At 44.0% G+C, this 10,705-nt stretch overlaps 1 protein-coding gene across 1 annotated transcript; it reads right to left on the minus strand.

The window, feature by feature from the left end:
- Nucleotides 1-2,540: 2,540 nt before the first annotated feature.
- DDX20 (DEAD-box helicase 20) lies at nucleotides 2,541-10,159 on the minus strand. The gene is made up of 11 exons (XM_019546832.1): nucleotides 9,955-10,159; nucleotides 9,747-9,841; nucleotides 8,063-8,231; nucleotides 7,627-7,741; nucleotides 7,392-7,534; nucleotides 6,849-6,987; nucleotides 6,301-6,359; nucleotides 5,506-5,588; nucleotides 4,726-4,831; nucleotides 4,538-4,639; nucleotides 2,541-4,070 (listed from the first exon to the last, which is right to left on the minus strand). The coding sequence occupies exons 1-11, from the start codon at nucleotides 10,136-10,138 to the stop codon at nucleotides 2,926-2,928; spliced, it is 2,340 nt and encodes a 779-aa protein (XP_019402377.1). The 5' UTR covers nucleotides 10,139-10,159; the 3' UTR covers nucleotides 2,541-2,925.
- Between the last annotated feature and the right edge of the window lie 546 nt (nucleotides 10,160-10,705).

Genomic DNA, 10,705 nt, shown 5'->3' on the forward strand with positions numbered 1-10,705 from the left:
GGCAACAACAACAACAAAAAAAGACAAGTTAGAAGTTTTCCACGGAAGAAAGACATGACTGTCACTTCTAAATAGATACTGATACCACAGTGCTATGGTATCCCGCCCTAACCTTTCCTGCCAACTTAGAGCCAAGATTACAAGGCAAAGAAGTTTGCCCATCAGCCTCTCCTGTTAATTCCACAGGAAGAGTAAATTTCAGGTTATGTAACTTGATGGGTCTGCCAGCATCATCTGTACCAAAAATTCTGTTTCTGGGAGATGACCAACACTTTTATTGATTATTACAAAGCAAAATACAAGCCAGTTAGCCTTGCATAGCAGAGAAAGCTAAGAGGTAAGGGGAAAAAATAGCTGAAAAGCCAATAAATAAGGCTTGAAAGCCCGAGGGAGTAACTATATTACATATATACTTTTTCAAATGACTCGTAATTATTATTATTTTTTTTTTTTTATGTGTTCAATATTGACCAGCTGGTAACTGAAGAATGCATTAAGAGACTTGGGAAAGGAACAATAATGCAGCCCAGGTCAACATCCTCCTTTGCAGCTTATTACACCAGGAACACAACGTACTGATGTTAGAAATTAAAGCAAGTCACAACCTTTTCAGCTGATAGAAAAAGCACTGGGAACTGCATAGTCCTATGGTGGTTATTTCTTCTAATGCCACCTAGAACAGGGGAAGGACACAGGGAGAGAATACAACTGTTCCTCAACTCCTGCCCTAAACGTTAACAGCGGCTAGGGCGGCAGAGTGCATTTCCTGATTCTTCAAGTGCTTCCTCCTTGTGATACCGGGGCTCTGTACTCAGGACTGAGGTCATTGGGATCAAGCAGCAAAACAAGTACAACCAATTCTACATGATATGTGTCACTTCAAAGGCTTTGATGAGTTAATAGCAATTCCTCTTCACATTGGTTTTTACTAAGTAGATGACCCCACTGCACCAACCGGGCCCTGGGGCTAAACATTTTGTTTTCTACCCTGCTATAAGCACCGGCCCCACTAGGCGCCACTGTTTTCCCACCTGACAACAGCATATGTGAAAGCAGCTCTGGAGTGGAAAGTGGCCTGGGATAGTTTCAGGATTTGTGCAACGAGCTTGGGAATTTAGCATCTGTGATTAGCAAAATGCTACTGGCATCCAGCTACTCCAGTCAACCTAGTCTCTTGGAGTAGCAACTAGTCCAAACGGAGATGCAAGCACTTCCCTTCCTGAGTTCTGGCACACTCACTAGTACCCGGGTAGGTTTGCAAAGGGCTTTGAAGATGCAAAGGGCTATATATAAACTACTTGGCAGCTGACAGGAGAGTTGTCTTACACAGTCTGCCCAGGCTTGAATTTAAGGCATGTCACTGCATGCAGACAGATGCCTTTGAGCCTTTTACGGATTTTCAGATCGTTTAAAAAAGCTAAGAGCCAGAGTTCTGTTAGGCACCGAGGCCTTGCCTGCCAGCCTTTCAGTGGATATTTGTCCAACTGTTCACATACAGCAGGCAGTTATTTGAGAGAATGACTGCCAATACATTTTTCAGCATGATTATTGTATCAGGAGGTCTGAAATGTGCAGCCACAGACGGGAAGCTGCAGGCAGGAACTGGTGGGTCTTAAATTCTCTATGTTTAGTCTTTGCAACATCTTGTTTCAGTTCTTAACATTGGATGAGAACACACTGATATTCTCCAAGTGAATTAAAAATGGTGCCTGGTGTGAGACTGAATATCTTGGACTCCCTCTGTCCTCAGGAACAAACTGCCCTCAGAGAAGTAGTTGGTTGAGGTAGGGAGTCAAAGCGGTCCGGCTGTGGCCTGCCTTCCTCTGTGGAGGACGCAACCAACCGGATCAACTCTGGGCAATTTGGGGCACTAAAGGTTAGTTCACAACCAGTGTCCCAAGGCGAAAATCTTTTCACCTAGGGCCCCAGGCAAGCTTCACACGGTAATTTTGAATTTAAAACTTGCTGCAGTGGGCTAATTAGTGGAGAAAGACTAAGCATTACCAAACGCCTTAAGCCAGACAGTCCCCTCCTTCCCAGGTTGAAGACAGTTAAATACAAAACAGTAAGGCCCGAACAAAGACAGCAAGATACAAAACAGTAGGGCCTTGTTCACAAAGAATGCCAATTAGTTTCAGGGCTAATAGGTAATTTCCTTTCTAATTAAAGTTTTCCCTTAAGCATGGCGAGTCTGACACTGCTGCACCCATGGGGACAGACCAATTACAATAGCTGAACTTTTTCTGTATATAATTAAAAGCTCCTCTATCATGCAGCCTACCCTACCTCGCCACGCAAATGTTATTTATACAGTTTTAATTAATTCAATTTGAATTGGAAATAAAATGCATTAATTGAGATATGCAGGTTTCAATCTGCCAATATTAAGCAGTATGCTCATTTTTTTTCTTATCTGTTAAGAAAACACCATGTAAACCATGATGATCACTGACCAGAAATGACAACTTGTGTAGTATTTTCATGGCAAATGCACCCCCTAAAAGGAACAACACAAGAAAACTGATAACAATAGCCAGTTTGGATGGTTTATAGAACTCAGCTTCTTTAATCACATGGTCTCTTACACAAACTGTTCTCCTTAACCTGCATCAACTGTGTGCATTTCTGCTTAAACCACAATACTTTAAAGACAGAAACTGCACATCTACACACGCAAGACATGTTTCTATTTATTAACATAAAAGGTCTTATCGCAGCCACAGCTCCAACTCTCTAGAATGCTTATAAAACATCAGATTTACCCAGAAAAAAAGCTTACTTACAAAAAGCTGCATTTACTTTTGTCTGACAGACAATATCTGCTAATTTTGCTAAGTTCATTTCGAGCTGAGAAGATGGCTCTTCCCTGGAATGAATGGACTCTCCACATAAATCAGTCCCTTCCCTGTTTGGTATGTTATGCTGTCACCCATCATTCTTCAGCAGTTCTTGGAGATAGACTGAGCTAGTGTGATACGCACTCATCCAGGTGAAGTGTCTGTAACATTTCCTATAGTATGAATGTGCAGCTGCAGCATAATAGTTCTGCCATGCATGGTAATAAGACTTCCAGTATTCCTCATAACTCTGAGGCTCATATTGAGAGCCATGCCTTCTCCCATCCCAAGGGCCATCTGAACTGTCAGCATAAGCTTCTCCCTGTGAAAGATGAGGGACTTGATTATGAGGGCTTTTCTTTCTGGGGTGTTGTTTCTTCACTTTCCTTCTCGCTGGATTTTGCTTTGGGGCTTGTGGTATTTGGTTGAGCTCTTCTGGTCTTGATGGGTGGGCGAGGTGTAGAGAACTGCTCGGAAGAACCTGATCGCTGGCAATGACATTTTCTTTCTCCTGTGCATCTGAGGAAGCTTCGAAACATGACTTGTTTTCCACACTACAGGAGGAAGCCCTGGAAGCGTAGGAGCTGCTGTCACTGTCCGACTCCTCAAACCGGGCACTGTCTACTACTACATGGCTAGTTTCTTCCATCTCTCTGCATTCTAAGGCCCCATTTTCAGGGTGCTGGTAAGGCTCCCCTGGGCCAGTGTAGGTTGTTACAATTTCGACCTCCTTCTCCAGCCCCTCCTTAATGAAGTATTCATAGTCCTCAAGAAATTCAGCAAAGCTCCAGGGACTGCCAGGCCGCTGGTGCTTAAAAGATGACAGGCAAGGAATCTTAGGCAGCATGTTTTTTATGGTTTCCTTGTCCACGGGCTGATCAGTATTTTGTCTCGTCATTTTGGGAGCAGTTATCTTTTGACAGCTCTGCTCTATACTGCATTTCAAAGTCTTTGGACTCTTGCTACTTTTTTCTGAGTCGGCACCATTTGAGCAGCCTTTTCGTAGTTTCTGTTTAGGAGCCTTTTTTGGCTTGGCCATGGAAGAACTTTCACTTGAAACAGCAGGAGGATGTGGAGGCGTCTCCACACAACTACCTGTGGGCAGCTGTTGCACTGCTTCCTCTGGCCTTTCATGGGGCAAGGTCCCAGCATTCAAAGCTTCTATATGAGCCACAGCTGTGACTTCTACATCCCAGTCTGCAAACTGGTCCATCAGTCCAGGGGGGATAGGTTCTGCACAAGAGAAAGAGAGCAGTCAAGAACCACACCAGCTTCTTTCCAGATTGCAAGGCAACAAACATGATTTATAGGGTAAATTATTGTTGTGTGCTACACAAAAAGCCCAAGTTATAACAGACTCAGCAAATCCTAACTGTTGAGTATTCCCAATATTACTGATAGACGGTGCTTTTTCGGTTTTTTTGTTTTTGTTTTGTTTTTTACAATAGATGCATTACTAACTATTCAGAGCAGGCAATGGTTACTAGTACAGAAACAACCCGAGAGAAGAGAAACAGCTCTTCACAAGGAGCTGCCCTTCAAAGAAACGAGACTGTTTCTTGGTCACTCGGCATAGCATCCAGATTTTAAACCACTGCATACCATGACCCCCACACATCTGAGCCCCAGAACCAGAGTAAAATCAGGAAAGCCACCATGGGAACAACACTGCGGACCTGTTTAGAAAAAAAGGACCCTACCTGGCAAAAGATGGAGCTGCAGATTACATTTCTGTGCAATCTTCATCATCAAATTCTCTTCCTCCCCACGGCAACAGTATGTCACAGATAAGCCTAAGGTGCCTACAATATTAAAAAAGGAAAGAATTACCTAGACATATCCGAAGATGGACCACTTTGAGCTGCACAAAAACACAAAGAAGTTTTACCAAAGCGCCCAGCTCTGCCGATCCGATGCATGTACGTCTCCCAGTCCAAAGGCACATCCAGGTTAATGACCAGATTCACCTTCTCAGCATCAATTCCACGAGAGGTCTTGGTGAGGAAAAGAAAACCCAGAAGCAATGGTGAGTAGGAATATATACGTAAATAGTATGCTTCATTGGGATGTGCCACCTAAACATCTTTTGTATCACTGTGCCAGCGGTCAATAAGCAGACGTCCAAGTATGAAGAGAGCACATAAGCTCTCCAATGTACGAGTATCACAGACGATAAAATAATGCTTGTGGTGGTAGAATTTCAGTCACAGATCTGAAGACAGCAAAGGAGGAATGAAAACAATTAAGAGGTGGGGAAAAAGTAAAAATGAATATTGTATCATGTCCAATGCTCTTGTACCTTGAACAAAGATATGGTTACTGCTCTCCCAAAAAAGATGCAGGGGAACTGGTTTGACACAGAGGTATCGCAGGAAAGAAAAAGTAAGCTCTGCCCATTTCTCCCTCCGTGGGAAGCTGCATGAATTAAAAGGTGCAAACTGGCCACAAAAACACAGATTAAAAAGGAGCAAATTAAAATCATATTTAAATAAAGCATTTTGAAAATCTACTCTTTGTTCAGAACACATTTCTATGTTCCCCTGTGGCAGAAGTTTGCTATATCTTCAGTCAGATGTTCATTAGATAACGTCCAAGTCATATTTAACTCCAAGCAGCAATACAGTACACTAATTCTGAAGTTACATATGCTTAATAAGGAAAAACTCACTAAATCTGTGGAAATCAGGACTCTGCAATGGAACTGCTTCAGTTTAGCCATGGCATCAAGTCGCTGGTTCTGGTTCATACTGCCTGGAGAGACAAAAGTGAACCTTCATAAACTCAAATCAAAACATACTGAAAGAGCCCTGGGTTATTTAGTGTAATACTAAACATGCTAAGCAAATTTTATGTCAGATGAGAGTGAAACCTACAGAAGTTACGTCCATCCTTCACAGCAGGCTGCACCAAATAATTCCATGGAGGAAGTCAAATGCAAGAGGAGAGACCCGAAAAAAACCAAACAAAGGCAGTACACAAAAGCAACTTGTCTTTAAAAAAAGAAAAAAGTTCTTCTGTATAAATGCTTTAGTAAGTTGGATAAAATGGGATGCAAGTAAGTTTTACTTAAGAACTGGAAGAACAGCAAATATTCTTACAGACAGTAGAATACTGGAAAGTGAATTAGTGTTTATTATCTTATAAACACAGGGGAGTTTTATTGTACATGTACCAACTTCTGGTCTATTGGGTCCTAACTTTTTAGGAATGATCAAAATGCACCCAGTTATTTTCAGACAGATTCCCCTTGCCCCTTCAAAAACAAACTACTCCAACACACAAAATAGGATCCCTTAATCCTGGAGGGAGGGGAAGGGGTAAACTGACCAAGACCATCTAACCAACATAAAAAAAATAAAAAAAAAATGAATGAGAACACAGAACTACTTCCCACACTTGTATCATAAATACTCCTGAATTAGGTTCGTGTTGCATAGAAACAGTAAGTTCCAAATGCACTTGCCTGAAATGCACTCAGCAGGAAACCCTTTGGATGTCAGTACTTCAGCCAAGTGTTGAGCCCTAGCAAAACAGAAAAAAGAGATAAATAAAACACCATAATGTTTCTTCTAAATGATAGACTGGAGCAGAACAGTTAGCAGCCTAAATATGTAACTTGGAGTTCCTACAACCCCTTTACAAGCAGAGTGGAGCTCCAGTAGGACTCCTGCAGGCATTTCTCTTGTTTAGTTAGAGACCTTGCTGTTTTACAAGTCTGTTGATCTTTTAGGAGAGACTGCAACACCCAGAAAGACATCAACGCTGGATCCCACTGTGCTCTAGTAAGCATAGGAAGTGCCTTAATGTCAAAATGCTCCCTCTTCTCCAGTGCTGCATCCCACACCTTCCAATGAATACAGGCCTCCTCCCCAAGAATATCTGCATTTCAAAGTTGAGGTGTGCCTATTTGTGTTGCTTTGGGTGCTTTGTACTGTGTACGTGGAAAACATTACTCACACCATGCACAGGGATGCATAAGGGTCTTGTTGCTGAGTATCAAGATGTCATTACCTACTATGCAAGTTTGAGAAGACCAAAGCCTGATTAAATGGAACCTTGCTGAAGAGCTCCTGTAGATGCTGAGCCTTCTCTTCAAAAGTCTTGTGAGGAAGTGAATGAAAATTCACAACTTTGTAATACTGCTTCAGCCCTATGCAAGGAAGCAAAGAATCAGGTAAACAGTACACAACACAGGGAAAATGCTAGCTCAGATAAGCAACCCCAGCAAGAAAACAACATTTTAAGAACTGGGGAATATTAAGGAAACTGGCACATGGCTCAATCATAATCTGAAAGTCTGCAACTTCTTTTGAAGTTATGGAAATAAAGATATCCCCCAAGAAGGAGAATAATCTGGTCTCTCCATCACTGGTACTTGGGGTAGGCATATCTTGGGCATATGCACTTTTATGAACCAAACTATAAAAAAGGAGGAAATATACCAGTGCTAATTCATGAAAATTAGAGAACAATTTTATGGTCATAACTGAATGTTGCATTTAGATTTTATTTGCCTAAAATATCAAAAGGTATCAATCTATTTCTTATACATACCAATGAGACTTGGATCAGTGGGGTTCAGCCTCACAAAAGTAGGATCTCTCATGTACCTAGTCAAAGCATTGGCCAATGACTCTGGGTAGGTAGCTGAAACAGCGAGCATCTGTTTGTTGGCTGGCAAAGAAGAATAAATCCAGCTAAGGGAGAAAGACATTGAAAGGGAATGCTTCAGATAAGGTGTTTTAGAGCAGAAAGATTTTTAAGGTATGAGAGAAACTCAGTTTATTACTTGACTTGCTCCTGGAAGCTGCCTTCTTCCAAAAGTTTGTCTGCTTCGTCAAGAATAAAAAGGCGGATGCTAGCAGTGTTCAGATAGTCCAGCTCTATAAGTTGCTTTATTCGACCTACATACAAGAAGAGAGTCGCTTGAGTTTCACAAATATTTATGGAAAAAAATCTAATGATGAGACAAGAAATTATACCAACTGCAAATCTAAAGTTTGCTATCTAACCCACTTCCTTAACAAACCTTTCTTTGAAAAAGCATATTTAGAATTATCTATGAACTAAAAATAGTTCTCTGGTCTAATTTTCTTTAGCGCTGAGCTCTGAAACTGTCCCCTATGACTATGGGACAAGAATCAAGATTTTGAGTGTGCCAATTACTGTACTATAGAAAGTTTCTCATTAGTTTCTACCTGAAGTATGCTGAAGTGGGTTCTTACCTGGGGACCCAACAGCTATGTGGCATTTTTTTAGCCTGATTTTATCTTGGTTTAAAGGGGTGCCTCCAATGAAGACATGACATTCCAGGGCCTCCATTTTTATTCCAATAGTTGAAATAACAGCATGAATCTGCACAGCAATCTCTCTTGTGGGTGCTAAGATGAGTATCTGAAATTATGAAGAATTTGACTTTAAGACAAAACCAATGGCTTGGAGAGTCAAAACAGTCTTTCATCTCAAGACTACTTATTTAGTGACTGAAAGTTGTCTTATAGCCAGCGTAAAGCCTTTGGAAGTGTAAGTCTAGATAGCACTTGTTCAGTAAAAAAGGAGACTGAATTTGCTTTACCTCTCCCCTACCCCCTCGGGGATCTCTCTCATAGGGCAGACTGGCATCATATGGGCAGGATGCAACATCACAGCCCACAATATGTTTATGTGAGAAACAAGTTGAAGTTTGCTGAACTAAGGGCATCAACCCGGCATGCTACTTTTTACTGTAATTCATAATGTTGGAGTTGTAAACTTTAAAAATCCCCAAAAGCATGACATCTTCTTTATACTGTCCTCCTCCACCCCAACTTGTTTCATTTTAGTTCATCAAGCAGCCTGTTACTAGTGCAGACAACAGATTAAACTAACAGCTCCAGAGCAGTGCTCACAGGAAGCTTCTGAGACTGAAGCACCGAGGCTCAAGCACGATACACAACACATAAGCTTTATTCATTGTTTCTGTCACTTGCAAGGCTTCTAGCAGCCCTTGGACAGCTGCTTTCCCTTTGCCCTCTTTTACCCACAATTATTTAATTAAACACAACAACGTGCACTGAGGGGATGATCATGGACTCAATACAGACAATGGATTTATAACATTACAACCTGCCTGACATCCAATTCACCAGGTACCTGCCAGACCTGACCTTTTACGTTGCTCTTCTCCCCACCCCGCTATCGCTTTTCTGCCCTTCGTCTTCCTAATTTCCAGCTATTTCCTTTTCCACAGGCACTCTCTTTTCCACCTTGAATTACTACCTATGTAGAGTCTCCCTTACTCTACATTGGCTTTCTTTCCCCCTGCTTTTCTCACCCTTCCCTTCCCTTCCCTGTTTTACCTTTTGTTATCCTAATTTCTAGCTATTTACATGGTCACTTGCATCCTACCACACTTTTAGCTTCTCTCATTTCTTGGAGTCTCAGAACAGCAGAGACTCCCGTTGCCTGAGGAAGGTTGAGTGCACCCGAAAGCTTGCTAAAAACTTTTTTTCCAACTTCTCAATTGGTCTAATAAATGATATTATGTCAACTCAAATAACCTTGCCTGCCAGATGAAGGATGTTAGGCACTACTGCAGCTCTCACGCGACTAAGATGACAACAACATGTTTGTTATGGTGCAAGGTAAGAAACCTTTTTTTGGGCAGGAATGTCACAAATGAGCCCCTTGCCCTCCCCAAGTGCTACTCTGATCCCCTACCTGATCTGCTGCCTGCTCCTTAACCTGTCAGGTGCCTGTGCAGAGGCTGCCCATGTCACTTGGGGCACACGTCACAGACCAGCCACCCCTGGTGCAAAGCACAGGGAAAGCACTCATCCTGGGACTGGCGCGATACAACACAACCAGGCCACTGTCATGTAGGCCCACTGGGCAGGTGTGCAAGATGCCCCAACCCCGTGCCGGGCTCACCTGGGTGGTCGGGTTCTCTAGCATGAGGGAGTCAAGGGCAACTGTCGAGAACACGCAGGTTTTGCCCGTGCCAGATTTCGCCTGGACGATGAGATCTGATGGGGGCGGGGAGCAGAGATCAGGCATCTGCTTGACCATCCAACTACCCTGCCCTCTCCCTGCCCCCCTATTCTAACCACTGCCTCTCCCCACCGCGCCCCGCTCTCACCCAGGCCGCAGCGGCCTAGTGGGATGGCCTTGAGCTGCACCGGCGAAGGCCTGCGGAAGCCGGCGGCCTCCAGCCCCGCCAGCACCGGGGCCGACAACAGCAGGGAGCCGAAGTTGGCCGGACCACCGGGCACCAACACGTCGCGGGTGCGGAAACGTGGGTCCACCACCGCGTGCGCCGCCATCTTGGAATAGGCGTGGATACGTTCTCGCGAGAACTAGCAAAACCTCGCGGGATTTCTGAGAAAGAACTTTATTGGCGCGGGTACGGACAGTGGAAGGTACCATGTGGTGTTGGGGGGGGAGGGAGGGACCATTGCGGCCTCTGGAGACAGAGGCGGTTGGAAGAAACCATGACGGGGTTGGAGGGGGGATGGGGAAGAGACAGGAGCGAACCACTTCAGCCTTTTGTAGGGGGGGAGGGATGAGGGAGGCCAGCAGGGACACCGAGGGAGGGTGCCGAGCCGTGTCCCATATCACACGCGTGCTCACTATCACACGTGTGCCCCGAGAGCTGGCAACGCTCTCAGACGAAGCAAGTTCCCAGTGCCCGCAGTAATGCCAGCCCCCTTCAGATGTGCCACGTCAAACACACGCTGGCAGTCCCAAGAGCCGCCAATACTCTTACGCTAAGCGTGTTGCCAATGCGTGCCCACTATCACACGCATGTCCCGTGTCAGACACACCGGGGTGCTAAGCGGGAGTCCGGGCGCAGACAGCGCGACCCCAGGCCCCAAGCCTGGGAGTTGCCT

This window comes from Crocodylus porosus, unplaced genomic scaffold, assembly GCF_001723895.1.
Source record: "Crocodylus porosus isolate Cpor-Errol unplaced genomic scaffold, CroPor_comp1, whole genome shotgun sequence".
Classification (NCBI taxonomy): domain Eukaryota; kingdom Metazoa; phylum Chordata; order Crocodylia; family Crocodylidae; genus Crocodylus; species Crocodylus porosus.

Coding starts and splice junctions, on each gene's coding strand:
- DDX20 (XM_019546832.1), bottom strand. CDS start 10,138: ATGGCGGCGCACGCGGTGGTGGACCCACGTTTCCGCACCCGCGACGTG. Junction 9,842..9,954: donor ACTAGGCCGCTGCGGCCTGG/GTGAGAGCGGGG, acceptor CGCCCCCATCAG/ATCTCATCGTCCAGGCGAAA. Junction 4,640..4,725: donor CGGCAGAGCTGGGCGCTTTG/GTAAAACTTCTT, acceptor TTAATATTGTAG/GCACCTTAGGCTTATCTGTG.